The sequence below is a fragment of the Drosophila nasuta genome, chromosome 3, assembly GCF_023558535.2.
Source record: "Drosophila nasuta strain 15112-1781.00 chromosome 3, ASM2355853v1, whole genome shotgun sequence".
NCBI classification, from domain to species: domain Eukaryota; kingdom Metazoa; phylum Arthropoda; class Insecta; order Diptera; family Drosophilidae; genus Drosophila; species Drosophila nasuta.
Window position 1 is genome coordinate 49520138 of NC_083457.1, and position 20777 is coordinate 49540914.

The 20777-nt window shown below is 37.9% G+C and overlaps 1 protein-coding gene across 1 annotated transcript in view; it reads left to right on the top strand.

Annotated features, from left to right (window-relative positions):
• The window catches only part of LOC132791138 (connectin), a 61006-nt gene extending 40528 nt beyond the window's left edge, over positions 1-20478 (top strand). The window contains exon 5 of the mRNA XM_060799950.1: positions 18659-20478. Coding sequence (XP_060655933.1) covers positions 18659-19563 — 905 coding nt within the window. The 3' untranslated portion in view covers positions 19564-20478. The remainder of the gene's footprint in view (positions 1-18658) is intronic.
• Positions 20479-20777: the final 299 nt, after the last annotated feature.

Consider the following 20777-nt stretch of genomic DNA (forward strand, 5'->3'; position numbering starts at 1 on the left):
GGGCTAAGGATAAAGTTGCCGCCGCCGCCGACGCCAGTGTGGCCATAAAACGTGCAGCAGCAACTACTGCTGTTCGTTCAACGTGGCCACATCACATGCCAAGTGACAACCATTTTGAAGAGGAGTCGCGAACTTGGCAAAGGAGGCGAAGCAAAGCTGGCCAAAGTATTTGGCAACTGCGCATCAACTAATCGAACGCCAGGATGAATTTTGGTGCAGTTATCCGGAGGACTTGGCAGCAGCTGGCAAAGAAGGTGTGCAACACAATTTTGGACACGCCATGAGCTGAGCTTCGGTTCAGTCTGAAGCACAACTATTTGACAAATGCACATCAAGTTTGAAGCTGCAGTTACGCCCCAGCTAAGTGAAGTGAAGTGGCATCAACTGAGGGATTTCCATTAGCGCCAGGACAAATGATGTACATGAACCTTAACAGATTGCCAGCACATGCATCAAACAGTTTGGGAAGCCCAGAGACAAGACACACACAGATACCAATGGAGATGAGCAAAGAACGACAGATTGTTAGTAATCTAAAAGAGCGAAAGAGAGAGATACAGGGTGAGAAAGAGAAAAAGCGTTAAGCTTCAGCGAGCACGTTGTGATTTGTGGAAGAGGATTGACTTTTATGTAATTGCCATTGACAGGCGAATGAATGAAGCGCTCCAATCTTAGATGGACAATCGAAGCGTATGAAAGCAGAAATATGCTCAAAAAGTGTAGCATACTTTTCGGGCATAAAGTATAGCAAGAAGTGTAGAATACTTTTTAACGTCAAGGAGTCGCAATTTAAGCGGAGTTTTAAGCGTCTCAACCTTAGATAGATAATCGAAGCATACATACAAAAAGTATAGCATACTTTTCGGGCATAAAGTATATCAAGTAGTATAGCATACTTTTCAGCGTTTAAGTGTTGCAGCTTAAACAGAGGCTTAAACTGCTTTGGAATTTGGAAGCTAAAGTGCACACTCACCTGTAGACACAGCTGACCCTCCCTCCCTCTCTACCATCCACTCTTCCGCTCGCTTTTCTTTCTGTTCTACCCAGCACACATGCTGCCTGCATTTAAATGCCATTTGATGTCTGCGAGCCCAAAACACTGCCACTAAACAATGCTCGAGTTTTGTCCTTTTGAAGACTCGTGCTGTGTGTATTATGTGTGTGTGTTGTTTGTTTGTCCCATTGGCAGGGCATGGCCTGAGCTGCAGCTACAGAGCTACAGCTGCACCTATGCCCACGTATTTTGTAAAAAATTTATAGGCACGCCCAGTGCCCAGTGTGGCATTTGTTTCAATTCCGTTGGTCGACGCGTCGCTCTAAGGACGACATTGCTGACCAGCAAACCACAGTTCACATGTGTGTGTGTGTGTGTGTGTGTGGGGGTGTGTGAATGGGGGTGTGGGTGTGTTTTTCTGTTTGAGCCTTGTTTATTTGTATGCGTCGCACGTTTTGTTTGTGTCGTCGCGCCTGTGGCCAGAGTGGACCTAGGAACCATTTGCGAAATGCTTTCACTTTAAAGCCAATGCCAGTTTTTGCACAGCAGCAACACTGGTAATAAATGCGACAACACTCGCACCCCCAAAAGGTCCAAAAGCGAATCCCCCATACGAGTCCGTGTCCGGCTCAATTGGTTCGTTATGCGCTGTAGAGCTGGACCCCAGTCGTTAGCTCGAATTGAATGGTTATTGTTTCGAAATATAAATAGGATTTCTAACAGATTTTTTGTGTATTCTTTTCTTTTTTTTCTGATATGCCTCTTCAAAAAAAAGCTCCATGCATGGCATTCGCATGATACTGACAGCTGAAAACTGCAATTTGATTATTTCTCTAAAAGTTGTACTCTCCACTACCCATTTTTCGCTTCTTCTTTTTTTTTGGCTGTCAAATGTTTTCCAGTTAATAAAGTTTTTCTGTTTGGAACTTTATGAATTTTCATGCGCGCAACTTGTTGGAATTTTTGATTAAATTCGCAGTGATACACATTTACTATATATATAGTTAGATAGGTTCTGTATATTGAGGTGCAGGTGTTTCTTTTGCACAAATAGTTTTCGTTTTAGGGTTGTGTTTACTTTCGTTATAGTTTAGATAAGCGAATGAATGTAATAACAGTAGTTAAAATATAACGGATGAATTGCATGATTTTATTATTTAAATATTGCTTTAAGCCTTAGACAAGTTCACAGATATGTAAATATCATCATTTCAAGACATCATAATCTTATATATAATTCAGTATTTTTTAGTATATTAATTTAGTATATTCTAATAATACCTCAGTGCTTTTCTTTTCTTCTTTTTTTACTTGTTTTATGAATAATTCCCACAATTATTTTTTCCCCCTTTTAAATAATTCCCATTTGTCAAATTATTATAAAATATCACTTAGTATACTAAAATACTATTAATATATAATTGCTTAAATTTGGTATTTTTCGCAAATAAACAGATTTAACGCATTCTCTAATATTTGTTGTATTTAATATTTATACAAACATTCGCCTTCACTTTATTCCCCATTTTGTTGCATTGATTTGCATTTTAAATGCAATTAATGTGTAGTAGCTGAATGTGCAGCATTAAAACATGTTTTGCTGCTGAAGTGCATCTCAAGTTGTACGCAATTACGTTCATCAGAATGTCATTAACTTATAATATATGATGTTGTTGTTGGTGTTGGTGTTTGGCAAAAGCTTTTGCCTTCGAGATGTCATCATTTCGCACTTTGTCATCATTGCGTGCTTTGGCTGCTCTCTCTCTCTCTCTCTCTCGGCTGTGTTTTGTTGCTGATCCCCGGGATTAACTTGGCATGATGAGCGGACGATGAGTAAATCCCGTGGCTTGCCGTGTCGAATCCTCTGGCAAAAGGACACTGAATTAAACTTTCTATTGCAGGCGGTTTTGAGCTCATTTATAATGCATGCAATGTGTTGCAGCTTAAAATTGCATTTGTTCGACAATAACAACAGCAACAGCAACAACAACAGAAACGATGTCGACACAAACAACAATAAACAGGTATTAGGCATTGCGGCCGGAAGCGTGAATTTATTGAAAGGCATAAAAGGAGACTATGGAGTCAGCCTCTGCAAGCAACATGAACGAAAAATGGACGAGAGCAAATGATGTTTTTGGGGGGCTCAATAAACTGGACAAATGAGCATGTGACACGCACCCGAAATTGACTTTCGATAGTCAACGTCGATGTCGATGTCCTGTTTCCTATCCAGGCAGCAAATCCTACTGATTGCTACCAATAAATCTATGGCTCAAAACATTGTGTTACACATCGAACGCACACACACACACCGACACACACAGTGGGAGACAAACGTATGCGCACACTAATAAGTTTTTGTGCTGTCGTGCTGCCAATTTGATTGCCCAGCAAGCAAATTTTATATACATATTGTATAATTCGACAAACACAAATACACAAACACACACACACGTACACGCACACACACTCGGTGCGATCTGCATGCATAAGTAGCATTTCATGCTGTTTTTCCCCCACTAGTTTCGGTTTGGTTTCATTTGCGTTCCATTTGCAAAAGCGCTGCATAAATCAACCCGCCCCAAAAAGTATGCTACAGTCAATTGTTTAGTCACCCACACCCACACACACACACACATACTTGCACACAGACACCACTATAAATATTTTAGAATTCAATTTCCGGCAACTTGACAACTCTGCCGCATTTCTTTCGGACTATTAAAACTCAGCTCCCACTCACATTCGACGTGCCATAAATTTAAAGACTTTTGTCTGTCAACGCAATTAAACACAAAATTCATCTCTCATTTTAGCTCATTGTACGAGAGTGTGTCTGTGTGTGTGTATTTGTCTGTGTGTGGCATGCGCTTAATTGTCTGCTGCAGCATCGTTTTAATTACGCACCTCTTCTATGCAGCAGCAACATTTCAATTGAATAAAAACTCAAACTGCATACAAGAAAAAAAGAGGAAGGAAGAAGATAACACGCATACACACACATGCGTGACTGTGTGTGTAGTGCAATTTGTCTGCGGCCATTATCCATGTATAATGAGAGCATACAACAATTTCCTTTCATGTCGCTTGACAAGGCCCAGCGGCATTTTCACAACACAGCAACAACAACAACGACAACAGCAGCAACATCGCATGTTTTTAAAGCATACAACCGCCCACATACCATACCACGCCCCCTTTCACTCTCTCTCTGCCTTATTAAGTAGTTCAATTAAAACTTAAATGCACATTATTAATGAGTTTTTATTGTTTAATGTGCAAAACTTTTGTACGCCTTGCGGCCAACTTGCTTTCCTCTCTTCCTTTCCCCCCCTCTCATTCATTTCTTTGCCGCTTGTAACACATGTCTGTGTCTGTGTGTGTGTGCGTGTGTTAACTTTCACTGCTTTGCATATTTTATAACACATTTCACCGCCACACATCAATTGTTGTCGCAAACTCCACAAAAGTCGCTTTAAATCGCCCCTTGAAATTAATTGTCATCATTATCTGTATCGAATTATAGGATTTGCTTAGTTTTTGCTTAGTTTGTTTTACCCAACGACACTTTAAATTGCCAAATGTGCCAATTAAGCGCAAGCGAAGCAGCTACGAAAATGATTTTCAGAAAATACGAAACAGTTGCGAGTCAACTTTAAGCCTTGCTTTTTTGCCTTTGTCACAGTTTAACTGATGCCTGCACATTAGCGCGCTTTATTAGCTCAAATTTATTATAATCAGCAAACCGGGAGAAGCGGAAGCAGCGACAGCAGCCGACTTTAACTGGTTTCAATTGCTGTTGGCTTGTTTGGCTTAGTCATTGAAGCGCACAAAAGCCGTTGCATAGTTTTAGGCGTCGCCCCAAAAAGTTTTCCTGAATTTCGCTGGCATCATAATGAAGCTTGTTTATAATTTATGCGCACTTAAAGGTGTGATGCCAAAGACAACGCATTAGGCGTGTTAATTTTGTACCACGTAAGCCAATTTCTCCCCCTCCCCCTCCCCTAGCAACACACACACACATACATTCGGGGATTTACTGGCAAACTGAGCGTAACTCACTTATTGTTGTTTCTACTATTTGGGGACCTCTCAAAGCGTGTTGGCTTTGCTTCTAATACAAATTCATGGCTGTCATTGCAAGCACTTGATTTGTATGTGTGTGTGTGGGTGTTTATATGTGTGCGGTAATCTATCTTAATGTATGCAAGGACAGACAGACGTAGTTGGAGGCAGTCGCAGATTAGACTGCCGTCGATGGGTTTTGCGCCTGCGGTTTTTCGTCAGCGCCCAAAACACACACAAAATGCCTTTGATTATAGTTCATTTCAGTCAATCTCATGCTACTGGCTTTTTGTTATTGCTTTTCCGCGTATTACCTAATTTGGCATTGTGTGTTTTAAGCCATTATGCTAAGGGGTAGCATCAAGTTGAAAGCCGTTGATGGTGGCACGTTTAACGTCGACTTAGAGATGAAGAGTTACACTTTTGAGAAAGCAAAACAGTTAAACAGTTGACACTAAGTGGAGAATATGGCATTTGATATGGAATATATTGAAGTTTGAACTGCAAGAATTAAATATTAATCAAATGCAATATCAATTTAGAAGCAGATAAAGGAGGGGAAGCTTAACGTGATGTTAGAATCCGAGAAAAAGCTATAATTTGAAAAAGGAAAACAGTTAAACAGTTGATAATAAAGGTTAAAAGTCACATTACCTACCTTTTGAAGAATATTTCAAAGTTCTTTGAATTACAGGCATTGAATATTTTTAATGATGATCATAGAGCTTACATGAGTTTATTGAGGAAAAGTTTCAATCCAGTATAGGAAAAAAGTTAAGCAGCTGACAATGAAGATTGAATAAGTCATTTGATAAAGAACTTAAATTTTTTTAGCTACACCAAATTATTGTACTGAATCCTCTAAATCATCTTAAAAGTAATTAAAGTGAAAAAGGTTTGCAACTGATTGGCTAACTGATGACAAGCTTCAATTTGAAATAAGAAACAATCAATAATTTTCAGCAAGAAATAGTGAACATAAAATAGGAGATTAGATATAATTAGATAAGTAATTTCGTTTGTATTTATGCCTAACAGATTTACACTTCAATAATTATAATATTCTCTGCATTTATCTTAATATTTTCATTGTGTGTCAAGTTTGATTTCAATGCATGAGAACAAAACAAATAAATGAAATTAGAATCCTAGAAATGTTTGAGCCGACAAAAGAAGATAAAATTAAATTAAATTAAAATTCAGATAAAATTACTATAAATGGTTTTGAGTATTTAACAAGGAATTAATCCATCAATAAAATTAGAATGCTTAAACCAAAAATAGCTGATAATATAGATTTCATACTAATTAGGATAGCTTGAACATGACATTCCACCTAAAAAGGCTTTTATCTAAACGCATTTCTATAATCAATTTCACAGTCAAAGTTGTGTCTCATGCAGCAAACAATAAATAAACATTTTGAGCTACGAATTAACAATATTTCACAACAAATCGATTGTCAAATAGATCAAAGCAACATTTATTGTTATTTTCTTACGTATTTGCTGGACAATTTCTAATTAATGTGTGACACCTGCAACAGCAAATGCAACTGCAGAGCATTTTATCAAAGTAGAGAGAGAAATGAGCCTTATTTATCTCATTTGCCATACCTATTTGTGTGCACGTACTTAATTGTAAACTATAATGAGAGAGCGAGAGAGAGAGCGCTGTCTCGAAAAACTCATTAGAGAAGCATCGATTGAATGTGCAGTCAGAGCGACAAACATTTAATTGAATATTTTGGGGGCCAGCAGCATGCGATAAAATGCAATGCAATGTGTATTGAATGTCGCATCGATTAATGCAGTTGGTCATAAATAAGCAAAACTCACATGTAATAATTTCAATTTACAATATGTCTATATATATAGTACATATATTGAACGATATCTAGCCACTGCAAAACGTGTTGGCATTGATGGATGGCACTGGCCAGGGTTATACTACACATTTGGACTTGGGACACATTTGAGTGCACAATTTATGTCAGTTTGATATATGGCCACGTCTTACTCGATGTGCTCAGTGTTTGTTAATAGACTCGCCTTTCACTCAACGTCTCAACGCTTAGCCGCAAATCGCTGCACAACTTTCGGTGCAATCACCGAAATAACAACAGTCTCATTATTTATTTATATAATTTGTGAGCAACCCTTGGAAGAGGGTGAAGAGGTCACCCTCTCAGGCCAATATTCACATATTTTATTAAATACAATTCAATAAAGCAAAGCTCAACTCGAGGGTTCACTGAGGGTGGTAATAACATGTTGCTCTCTCTCCCCTCGGGGGAGGCAGCGGCTTAGCTTTCCCCTCCCTCCACAACTATTGTTGTTTAGTTGCTTTGCTTGTTATTGTTATGAGCGCATATCTGTCTCGATTGTTGTCTTGCTGTATTATTTTTTATGCGATTTAGCATATAACAAACACATTACTAGCTCACCCTCAGTTTCTCTTACTCTCCCTCTCCCTCTCTCAGCTGTGCAAATATTTTGGCAAAAGGCAACTTAATGCCTAGCCGAAGGGCTAATGTTTATGAGTGTGTGTGTGCGTGTGTACGTGCGTATGTGTGTGTTTGTACTTTAACGCGGTTGAGTGGTCATATTTGATCGGCGCATTTGATTTTTTTTTTATGGTATATGCTTGTATATTTTATATGCTGCCCGCTTTTCGCTTTCCCATTTGATTTGCTTTCGTTTTTTGCAAAGTGATTTTTCTTGCTTGTTGTTGCTGTTGCTGTTGGTGTGTCTGTGATTCGTCTTTGATTTGTTTATGCGATTTCATAAAATATTTATCCTCGAGCGTAGTTGTTAAATCGCCTGCAATGACTTTCCCTTTTGCCAGCCATACAGGATATCGCAGAGGGGAAGAGTGAAGGGGGAAGGGGAGTGAAGCACTGCCTGAAGCGACATCCTGGCAACTGTCTGTCTGTGTCGAGTGTTTGATCTTCAGCCTGCTTATTTGAGTTCACGCTCGATTGCCAAAAATAATTTGATATGAAAGAAATAAACTGTAATTGTTTGCTGATTGAAAGTCGCCGTTTGCCATCCGTTTGCTTCTTCTTCTGCTTCGCTCTTCGTTTATCTCTGTTTGTTTATTACATTTTTACAATTTCCATTCGATTTTTTAATTTTTTGCTTGGGCAAAATTTAAAAAGCAAGCAGCAGCAGAGCAACATTAAAAGATTGCTTATAAAATGTTATTAAAATTACGAAAACTGAAATCCAGCAAAGCGAAATAAAATCAAAAAGTAGCTTCTGCTGCTGTGGCAGCTGGTTTGCACAAGTAGAAGAAGAATGCTGTGAAAATCTTTACAAGTGATATAATTTTATGGCTTTCTCGCAAGCGAAAATAAGAGAGCAACAACAATAACTACAACAACAACGAGAACGAAAACAACAACAACTGTATCCAGGGTCCAGTCCAGTCGCAGTTTTCATTCATTTGGCGTAATAAAAACATTCAATGAGCCCACCCCCAAAAAAAAAACGAGACTGACCCCAACTACAGCATAAAGAAAATTGGCGAGAAAAGCGACGGCCATTGAAATGGCTTTCAATGGCCAAACACACACACACACACACACACATAGGAGCAACAGTGCAGACAGTGCCTGGAGGGGTGGGGGCGTGGCAAATGAAATAAAATAAAATAAAGAGAAAAAAACCCATTTGATTTTGAATAAATTGAGTAAAGTTGCAGGACGCCTGAAAAGCAGGCAACAAAATTAAATATCTTCTGTGCTAGGGAAGTGCTCATATTTCCCTCTCTCTCTCTCGCACTCCCTCTCCCTATTTCTCTTTATCTGTGAGTTGCCCTACGCACTGTGAACGAGCGTGCGAAATCACGCACAGCGCATAACAAGCCAGAAAACAAGCTAAATAAAAGGGAACCTCAACGCACAAAAAAATATTCTGCAACTCGGACTCGGAGGCTCATTAAAAAACGAAGGCGGCTCAAAAAAAGATAAACCATGTGAAGGCACAACAAAAACAAACAGTCAAAAGAAGTATAGGGAATGCAGAAAAAAGCAAAGAGGGGATTTCACAAATGTAATGAAGTCTGTATACTCTTCAACAGACGGAAAGGATCATTGTAGTGTCCTCAAAGTAGATTATATTATAATTAAGACAGCCTTTATACCTTTGATCTACGTATTATTTCTGAAATTCAAAGAACGAGAATCATATGAGGGGAATGTGTGTATAAGTTAAACAGAACAAGTAAGAAAGCTACAGTCGAGTGTACTCGACTGTGAGATACCCGCTACCCATTTTGAATAAAAGAAATATATTTTGCGAAGTGGGCGTGGCAAAAATTTGAAACAAACTTGATCTGCGTGCAAACATAACAAATGCTGTCGAAAAAAAATTATAGCTCAATCTTTTATAGTCTCTGAGATCCAGTGTTTCATACGGACAGACGGACAGACACACAGACGGACATGGCTATATCGTCTCGGCTGTTGACGCTGATCAAGAATATATATACTTTATAGGGTCGGAGATGCCTCCTTCTACCTGTTACATACATTTCCTGCCGGCACAAAGTTATAATACCCTTCTACCTTAAGGGTAGCGGGTATAAAAATACATGCATGATGCACTTTGCCTATTTTTAGAATTATGAATCGACACAATCAAGCAAAGAATAATTTATAACTGAGTAACATCCAAATATTAATTAAGGAATAATATAATACAAAATACATAGTTCCTTATATACACATGTATAATAAAGATATTACAATTATATTATATTTTATATTATTTCAAAAAAATTAAAGGTTAGAATCAAATTTTCTGAAAATATTGTGTTATAAAACAAGTTCGAATTAAATATAGCTAAAGAAACGTCGAAATTCAGAATAATACACATTTTATTTCTTAGATATAAAGTCTTTAAAATATTATACTTAAAGAAATCTACACTTTACTCGTATAAATGCTCAACAATTATTACTTTGTGAACTCAATCAAAATGAGGAAGCTAATTGGGTGTAAACTTAAATATATTTCAATATTAGGTAACCACTAAAAAAGTGAAATTTATTAGAATAATTTAGTTGTTACTAATTAGGATTCTAACCCTTCGAAGTAAAATAAAATAGCCAATAACTATGAAAGTCAAATGTTTCATAGAATGTTAGCCTCTACTCCTCAAGTTCGTTGTTTTAAAAGATGAGAAATTACAAACAAGTTTTGCTTCAAATGTAATTTAGGCAATTTCTACGAAGGTCCCTCACTTTTTGATTTCTCTAGCTAAAACAACCTGAATGCTGACCTTGCTGTGAAAGTGTAGAAATAGTGTTACACATTGTTACATAATAGAACTGGGCACCAAACAAAAATGATGAGAACCGAGAAGTCCGCGAAGACTGCTCGTCGGAACAATGCTTGTTACCAACTGTTGTTGCCACACGCTGCCACTCTGCCAGTCACTCTGCCTCTGACTCACTCCTTCATTTGGCACTCCCAGCTGGCCAGAACTAACGGGGCAACTATACAAAGCGAAACTTTCGACTTCATTTGCATACATAGCGCTCTCGAGCAATGTAATAAAAAATGATAAAACTCTCCAGAGAGCGAGCGAGAATACGAAGCATCAGCAGCCAGCAGGCATACAGAGAGCTGGAGAGGGAGCGGAAGAGGAAGGAGGTAGGAGCGTGGCATAGTAGCTGGCCAAGTGAGGCAACTCTACGCCAAGTTGCTAACTGTGCGTGCTGTCCCCTGGTGGCGTTAGCGGGTCACAGAGCCGAGCCAAAGGCTCCTGGCCAGGCCACAAACGAACCAGCGCGCTCCCCAGTTGCCACGTTACCACATTGCCCCTCGCATTTGGCCAGTTGCCCTCTCTTCTCGGTTCCAACGAAAAAAAAACCGAAAAAACCACCTAAAAATGAGCTGATTTCAAACAAAGCTGCGTTGGCGTTGGCGGCATTCATTGTACCAACCAAGAGAGAGAGCCTGGACGGGATCCGGTCAGAAACAAAGGCGGTAACTAGGCCAGCAGCATCTGTGCTGATTTCGGGTAAGCTGAGGTGAAGCGGACAGAGAAGGGAATGAGGTATGTAGGGAAGCATGATGTGCGGCAACTTTTGGCATCTGTGTGTTGATATTTCGAGCTGCGAGCTGCCTCGCGCATTTTCTTTGCTCTTTTCAATCTACTGAAGCAAATGCTGCCTGCCCTGGGTTAAAGCGCCAAAAAGAAGCTCTGCTCATAAAAAAAGAAAACAAAATAAACCAAACCAAGTAGAGAAGCGAATAAAAAAAAGCAAAGCAGAAATCGCTCCCCTCCATCAACCAATTAAAGCAACGGACCTGCAATTTTTTTGCTGCCTTCTCTTCCTTTTGCTTTGTTCCTTTGTGTGTAAGTGTGCAAGTCTGTAAGTGTATGTGTGTATGTGTGTGTGTGTAGTGTATTAAATTTAAAATAAATGTTTTTCTTTTTGCGCCGTTTGGGACTTTGGGGCACCAACCAAAAACTTGGGCTAATGAAATGCCATTTAGAGTGAGCTCCAAGGCCGCAACTTGATGTATGACAGCCGCTGTCCCCAGCACCATTAAAGCTAAATACATCGATTCTAAAGGCCCGAAAGATGAGAAGCGTGAGGGGCAAGGTACAAGGAAGTTGCCACTAAATATATATTAATTTAAATTAATTGTTTTTGACAACCATTTTTGGGGCAGCAAACTGAGAAAATGTAAACAGCTTATGATGTTTAATTGGGTAGCGTTTTTTTTTGGGTGTGTGTTTTTAATTCCAAGTATAAAGACAGTGTGGAAATGCTACAAAATTTAAGCTGGAAAATGAGAGAAACTAGGCAAATTAGTAGGCAGAGTTATTAATTAAGAAATGTTATGAAGAAGGCAGAATTTATGGTAGTATTAGAAGTTTTTCGAGCTGACAGAATGCATAGTTTAAATTTAAAAAATATAACTTTGAAGTTGAACTTTGAGGTATTAATTAATTATATAATATCAAAGTTATATATCAAGCATAATTCTATTTCGAAAATACAAGAAACTAAACAAAACACTTTGAAGTAATAGGCATTTCTCTAAGTTAAATTCATTAATTAGCTAAATTACTACAAGTCTTTCCAAGTTTCAAGTTTCTATATGAAAAATACAACACAGAATACTACAGTCGAGTGTGCTCAAATATAAGATAACCATTACACATTTTCAATTAAAACAAAACCTTGCAAAGAATCTTAAAATATACCATAGAGTATCAAATATAGCAGATTGTCAGCCAAAAGCAACTAAGAACCAACTGCAGCAGCCGATTCTTGACATATGAAATTATATCCTTTAGGTAGCTGGTATAATAAAACATTAAAAAGTAATTTAAATATATTAATTTAATGAAAGCAATTATAAAAAATTCTGTGCATAATACTGCAAGGAAAAATAAAGTCTAATGCTACGAGAATTTACCAAACAAATTAAGGACTTTTGCTTAGCTTGAATTGCAGCTTTTGTTTTAGATATGAGAAAGTCGCATTCCACTTGCTGGGTGTAAGAACTCAAAACGTGTTTAAATGAAAATGGCCAACAAAAGAATTCCTCTGTCATGGCTGGTTATCATATCGTTTCTATCGCAGCGCTGAATGTGCAACTGCAGCAAATGGAAATGACAACTAATTATGAATATGTTTCGACACATGAACTGTTCCACAAACAGACAGACAAGAAGACGAAGGACAATCAGAGGGGACAGACGGACGGACGAACGGACCAACATATTTGCATTAAAACTGACCAAACAAAGTTGAGCTGAGTCTAATTTGGCTGGCTGCCTGTTGGCACAGCACAAACACACACACATACATACACGGCTCTTAGAGCTTGTTAGTCAGAGAAGTAAGGAAAGGGGAGCTGAGGTTGAGTTCAACCCACTCGCTTGGACATGGCTATGAAAATGACAATAATAAAATTTAATGTGCACATAGACGCATATGCATGTCACTTACTGCAGTGTGCATGTGTGTGTATGTGTGTGTGTGTTTATATATATGTAAATGTCCTCTGTTAACCGTAAAAACGTTTCCGACTGTTGCAGCAGCGCCAAAACCTTAAAAAAAGAAATACGAAAACTACAGTCAAGAATACTCGACTTTGAGATACTCGCTAACCATTTTTAATAAAATGCACAAAATGAATATACTGAAAAAATACTTAATTGTGTCGATGGTTATATTTGGCATATCGGTATACTATTATATTCCAAGCAATGACATAATATTCTTAAAATATACCAAAATTATATACTAAAAGATACTAAAATATACCAATTTGTTAGATTATATATATATGATATATTGATATAATGTTACTTTCAAAATATACTAATATACGCTAACCATTTTTTATAAAATGCGATAAATTAATATACTGAAAAAATACTGAATTGTGCCGATGGTTATATATGGTATATCGATATACTATTACATTACAAACAATGTGATAATATTCTTAAAGTATACCGAAATAATATACTAAAAGATACTAAAATATACAAATTTGTTATCTTATATATATGATATATTGATATACTGTTACTTTCAAAATATACCAACCAGCTCGACAATATTATTAAAAAAATATCAAATTAATATACTGACAAAATACTAAAATATACCAATTTGTTTTATTATATATTTGGTATATCAATATACTATTTCACTCAAAATATACCAGAGTACACAATATATACCAGATTATCAGTCAAATCAACTAAGAGCCAAGTGCTGCTGTCACAGAGCTATAAGACCCTTCTACCCTATGAGTAGCGGGTATAAAAAGACAAAAAAAAAGTAGGAGATGGAAAGATAGTAAGCTGCAACGTCATGTGGCAGGCAGCCGTCTGAGGTAGAGTTGAAAGTCATCTAGAGTGTGATGGGCAGCGGAGAGACAAAGAGGGGGAAGAGTGGGAGTCGGGCAGCACTTCAAGTCGAAGTTCGTTGCTTGCAAAACGAGACAGGCGTGTGTGTCAGAGAGTGTGTGTGTGTGTATGTGTGTGTAGAGTGTGTGTGGAGTGTGTGCAGCAGACCAAAACACTTCCTACCGCTTTGGTCGAGTATCATTAAAAATATAAAAGTATTTTATGCACAGAGGGAAAGTTTGCTGCACATTAAGTTCGTCATATGACTAAAGTATCTCCATGTGTCCTTTCGCTTTAGCTTCGTCGTTGGTGTGTATGTGTGTGTAACCTTATATACTTGCTTTTGTATATAACCAGAAATATCTATTCATTATTTTTTTTCCTCCATTTTTGAGCGCATTGTCGTGGCAAGTCATTGTCATTTGGTCAGCTTGCAAACAGCTGCCAGTTTTCAGCTGGCTTCAGTTTTCATCCTCTCTGGCTGCCTTTGCCCTTTTGTGTGGTGGCACTTCATTATCATGTTAATTTTGTTGTAATTTGCTTGCTAAATGTTGCCAAGTTGTCGTTGGCCATTTGGAACATTTTCCGGGAGTCGCTTCTTTGCATATTTAAGTTTATTTATGCTTCCTATATACAGTTTTTTTTTTTTTTTGTGTTTTCATATGGAAAATTAGAATTTTTCTGTACAGCTGCTCGGGACTAATTTACCAACTATTTTGCCAACGAAACTTTTCTTTTGTCATATTGTGGCAAGTTTTTGGGGCTTTGCCATACACACACACACACATACAGACACAGAAGAGATAATATATGCCACGAATTATTGTACCAATCATCGCCCTACCAATTGTTGATATTCTCCGCCTCTCTTCAGTTAGCTTTGGCCTAGTGACTGGCGTCATTGTATCCTTTGCTCTTCATTGTCAGTCTGGCTTGTGTGTGCAAGGATAATGATGTGCAGAGCTCTTAACTGCGTATGTCAGTCGGTTCAGCTAGGCTCAGCACAGAACAACGCACACACAGTCAGTAAGTCAGTCAAAGAGTCAATATTTTGTTTGTAACGTTTATGCTAATTATGCATGTTGACATGCAAAACTGTGTCACCGTACTGTGCCTAATTATACTCGAGAGATTTGCCAGCCGAGGACATTAACTAGCTTTTTCCTCCCCAACCCCCCGCACTGACGACATCTTTTGACCCTGCCAAGGCAACGCAAAGTAGGCAGCTCATTTTCGGCTGCACTGCAAGTCCACAAATAGCTTTATATTGTTGTTAGTGGTTAGAGTGTTAATTGATTGAGAAAGATAACGTTGTGTAGCTGACTAGCAGATACTCTATAAGTCCTTTAACTAGCTCTTTTAATAGGTCATTAATTAGATGATGAATTGCTTGCTGACTTTATCAGTCATTAAACTAAAAGCCTTTTAATTGAGGCTAAGCCACAAACTATTAATCATAAGTGAAGTGTGGCTGAAAAAAAATGGATAAACTTATTTCAATCCTTAACTTTTTATGAAATAGAATAAGAGTATATTTTAGTAAGCTCTTTTTCAGAACATTTTTAAATACAATTTTTGAATTTGAGCTATAAATAATACTATAGAAAACTGCTTTAATAAATCTATAAATTAATGTGTACAAATCCTTAACCGATTTTAAAATGATGTAATTTTAAAATACTGAAATTTTGAGGGAAATATTAATAGTTGTATTTTTTGTATACTGAGTTTTAATTTATAGAAATGCATGAAACTCTGTACACCAAATATGTCAATTAATTACAATTTAAAATTAATATTTAAGAATTTCAAAATACTGTCAAAAAATAACATCATCTAAAGCTCAGTATATTTTGTATACTGAGTTGCAAGCTAAGCATTTATAAATCTATTAATTGAATATCTTAAATATTTACATTATTTCTATAGTTATAAACTGAATATAGTTGAAACTCCATAAAAACACACAAAATTCTAATCCCCTTTAAAAATTATGCCCAATTTCATGGTATCCAAAAATATATATTTCAATTAATACAAAATCTTTGAAACACTTCCATTTATTAGGTATAATTTAATGCTGATTTTCTAGCTGTGCAAATCTCGAAACTACATAAAAATACACTCTTTAAAAATCTATTTTTTAATGGGTATAATTGTGACGCAACTAGATAAGGTTATCAAAGATTTATAGATCAAATTAAAAGCCTTTTAAGTGATGCTAAATAATTAACTATAAGTATGCCTAAATGTATGACCACAGCTCGAGAATAGATTGTCTTTTGGCCAATGCTGTAAATAATTTGTTGAAGTCGATTTAATGAAGAGGATTTCTCAGCGAACGGCTCAGTGCACGACGATTTTCATTAGAATCTCTGTGGATGCTCCGCTCCTCATTTATGTGCTCAATTTGTGGGGCTAAAACCATTCAAACTTAACTAACCAAACAACAAATTGGTTTGCGCTCGAAACGAATCGAATGAAAATCGATGCAGACGCAGCAGGCGGTCCACGTCGTTCTTCCTTTGGGTGTCGTCCTCATGCTGTCATCTGTGGCACGCAGGACACACTGGAGAGCTACAAAATAATTGACAGCAGCAGCAGCAGAGGCAGCGGCAACAGAAGTAGTTGAAGGCAAAGTTGGGCGGGCGTTCAACTGAGTGACAGAGCAACAGACAGGCACAGTCAAAATCCTGCAGCTGCAGGGGAATCGTTGTGGGATTCTGGAAAGCTGATTCAACTGCAACTGCTGCTGCTGTTGCTGTTGCTGCTGCTGTGGCGTCGTCTAAATTGGAAATGTCATTGAGGCGTTTAAGTTGCATGGACATGCGAGCGATTGAAGCCTGGCAGTCAGGCAGAAGGCACGAATTTAACGGTAAAATCAGTTAAAACGAACTGCCAACTGGCCTCAGTCTCGAAGTTTCAGAGTCTGGGAGTCTGGTCAGGTCATGCTAGACAGAATCCATATCCGATTCAGTCGTTGTCTGGCCAGCAAATGACAGCCAATTGTTGCTGGCGGCCACTTAACAGCTGACGGCCTTAGCCAGCAGCAAAAATCAAATGAAAGAAGACACCACACACATCACACACTCACCTGGACTAGACAATAGGCCAAACTTTTTGGGGGAGGGATTGGGTGACAACTTGACAAAAGCAATTTCAGTGTGCCTTTTCTCTTTCTCTTATATTTTTGTATACCCACTACTCATAGGGTAGAAGGGTATTATTATTTTGTAGTGACAGGAAATGAATCCGACCTTATAAAGTATTCTTGATCAGCGTCAATAACCGAGACGATATGGCTATGTCCGTCTGGCTGTCTGTCCATCCGTATAAACACCTAGATCTTAAAGACTATAAAATATAGAGATACAGTTTTTTGGACATCGCTTTGTTCGCAGATCGAGTGTGTTTTAAATATTTGCCACACCCATTTCTGCCCATGAAAATAGAAATATATCGAGTAACATGTTGAATTTTAAAGGTAGTGTCGCGGTTTTTATACCCGCTACCCATAGGGTAGAAGGGTATTATAACTTTGTGCCGGCAGGAAATGTATGTAACAGGTAGAAGGAGGCATCTCCGACCCTATAAAGTATATATATTCTTGATCAGCGTTAACAGCCGAGACGATCTAGCCATGTCCGTCTGTCCGTCTGTCCGTCTGTGTGTCTGTGTGTCTGTGTGTCTGTCCGTCCGTCCGTATGAACACCTAGATCTCAGAGACTATAAGAGATAGAGCTATAATTTTTTTTCGACAGCATTTGTTATGTTTGCACGCAGATCAAGTTTGTTTCAAATTTTTGCCACGCCCACTTCCGCCCCCGAAAATCAAAAAAATCAAATAACAAGCGTAATTTTAAAGTTAGAGTTGCGAATTTTGGTATATATAATAATAACTATAGTAGTTATGATTCCTGAAAATTTGGTTCCGATCAGATGAAAATTGTCGAAGTTATTAAAGAAATACTTTTGTATGGGGAAACACGTCTACTTACTAGGGTTGTTGCTTTAGATGACAATCTGGTATATTGTGCCGTCTATGGTATATTTTGAATGCGGTACTATATCAATATACCAAATATACTATTTGGTATATTTTTAGTATTTTAGCAGTATATTCGGTATATTTTGAGAAAATTATCGCAAAATATATTTCTTTTATTCAAAATGGGTAGCGGGTATCTCACAGTCGAGTGCACTCGACTGTAGCTTTCTTACTTGTTTTTAAATAGAATGATAACTATAGTCTTAATGATTCCTGAGAATACAATTTCAGATAAAAATATAACATTTAAAGAAATACTTTTGTATGAGTCTTAGTTGCTTTGTCTGACAATCTGGTATATTTTGCACATAATGCTATATCAATGTACCAAAGATACATTTTGGTATATTTTTAGTATTTTTGTACGTGATGGTATTTTGTATGTATTAATACACAGATATACCAGATACATCCGTTGGTATATTTTTAGTATTTTGCGATATACATTTTTGGTATATTTTTAAATTAATACCCCACGTGACGTGTACACTCGATTGCAGATTTATTCCATGTTTTTATATACTAGTACTGCATCAATATACCAAATATACCCATTTTTGCTTTTATTCCTAATAGGTATCTCACAGTCGAGCACACTCATCTGTACTTTTCTTACTTCTTTTTAACTCATATCCACACTCTCTCTTCTCTACTTGCAGACAACAAATTCATCTGCGATTGCCGCTTACAATGGATCTTTGAATTGAAAAATCGCACACGTCACTTGCAGCTGCGTGACTCGTTGGACAATTTCATTTGCACGTTGCAGGACCCAAAGCTGTCGCATTTTGTCGACCCTGTGCCATCGCACATACTCGATCTGCTGAATATTGGCGGCTTCACGGCGATTGGCAGCAACAGCGCCAGCATGGGCGGCATTGGCAACAGTGTGAGCAGCGTGAGCAGCAATTATGCGACACTCGATGAGCTCAATGGCAGCAATGTGATCGGCACACGGAAGCACGGTACGTCGAGTAAATCGCGTCAAGCGATGCGTGGCCAGCGGCAATTTACGGATGATGCCGCCGAGAATAATGCGCTCGAATCGAAGTTGCGGCAGCGACGCAAGCGGCAACAGCAGCCGCAGCCCAAGGATGTGGCCGGTGTGGCGGCCGTGGCACAGACGCAAAAGCGTTACGATTACTACGACGAGGCGAATGGTGGACATGTCTCAGGGCTTGGATTGGGACATGGCGGACTCGATATGGATGACAATTTGAATCTGCACAAACAGAGTTCGTTCTACGGCAGTTCCTCCGCCTCGAGTTCGATGAATCACAATGATGTGGACACGCTGATGCATCAGCCACCAATTGGTGATGCACTCGATGCATTGGCCACCAAGAATTCGATCAGCGTGCGTCTGTTTATGCTGAAGCCCGAGATGCTGCCCTGCCACGATGAACTGAGCGATCCCACCGAATTGCCACTGTCACGAGATCTGATGGATGTGCGCAGCAATGCGGGACAAGATCAGCTGATCAATGGTGCTCCACTGCAGACACTGCAGCTGCTTGTCTGTCTGCTGCTCAGTTCGGTTGTCAGTTTTCTGAATCTCGGTTGAACGCTGAGTTTTCGCATGCTGTAAATACTCGTGAGCATTCATTTGGTTGTTCGTCAAGCAGAAAGAGAAGCACAAGAAGTGAAACCTAAATGCAGAGAGAAACTTCTCCTTCAACTGGTGAGATGGCAAAAACTATTTTGGAAACGAGCTTCGAAACACAAAAACACACACAAAAATACACACAGACACCACAGACAAAGCTACTGCTACAGAAACGTGAAATCTAAACTAAAGTCTTGTAAATATGTAAAAATGCAAAAATAAAATTCGATTAACCTACTAATTTAATCCTAGCTGATAGCTGTAATATTAGACTCTCTCGAACTAACTCTAAAAAAAAACTCTCTTGAAAACTTCAAACCAAAAAACCGAACAGAACCGAAACTACAACCAAAAAAACTTAAACCAAAAACAAATTGAAAACCTCCGAGCAAACTGGCGTTTCATTTAAAAAGAAAAACTCAAAACCAAATGAAATAAAAAACCGTATTAAAAACGAAAATCTTAACTGTACTACATAGCATATAGTTTTGACTAGCCATAGAGTTGAATTATTTGAGATTCGTTTGAAACTTGAGCAAGGTACACAACTACAATACAGTAAATAAAACTTGGAAAGCGCTAAACGTCTTAGGTACAGTGAGGTCAACAACTAACTAACTTAGCTAGAGTCAGTTTTAGTGTACTAAGGTCCACAAGAGGCATGCCTGTAAAAACAAAACAACCGAAACGAAAAACCGCAGCTGAAATTAGATACAGATACTTAGATACATAACGTAATGTTCTATCTATAAACGAGTATAAATATAACGTACGTATAACAATTAAGATTGCTTTCTAGTTTGTAAGCCACACAAACTCACACACTCAGACTCACTTCTTAGTCTTTACAACTGCTGCTGCCACGCCCAAAAAGAGAAACCAAACAAGCATAACTGTCGCCTACTTTTCCATATTTCCAGAGAACTTTTTGCCCAACTTTTACTTTTACATTTTCATTTGCTGCACTCAACCATAAATGAAAAGTGAATAAGTGAATAAATAATAATTCAAAAATAAATTGCGAATTTAAAGTACTCATTTGAATAGATTCAAATTTTTAGCAGCTGTATGAATGAATACAACTACGAAAATAAAAAAAGAAAAATCCAAAAAAAAAAAAACATAAAGCAGAAATATGCATAACGATTTTTGTAGCTTAAGACTGAATAAAT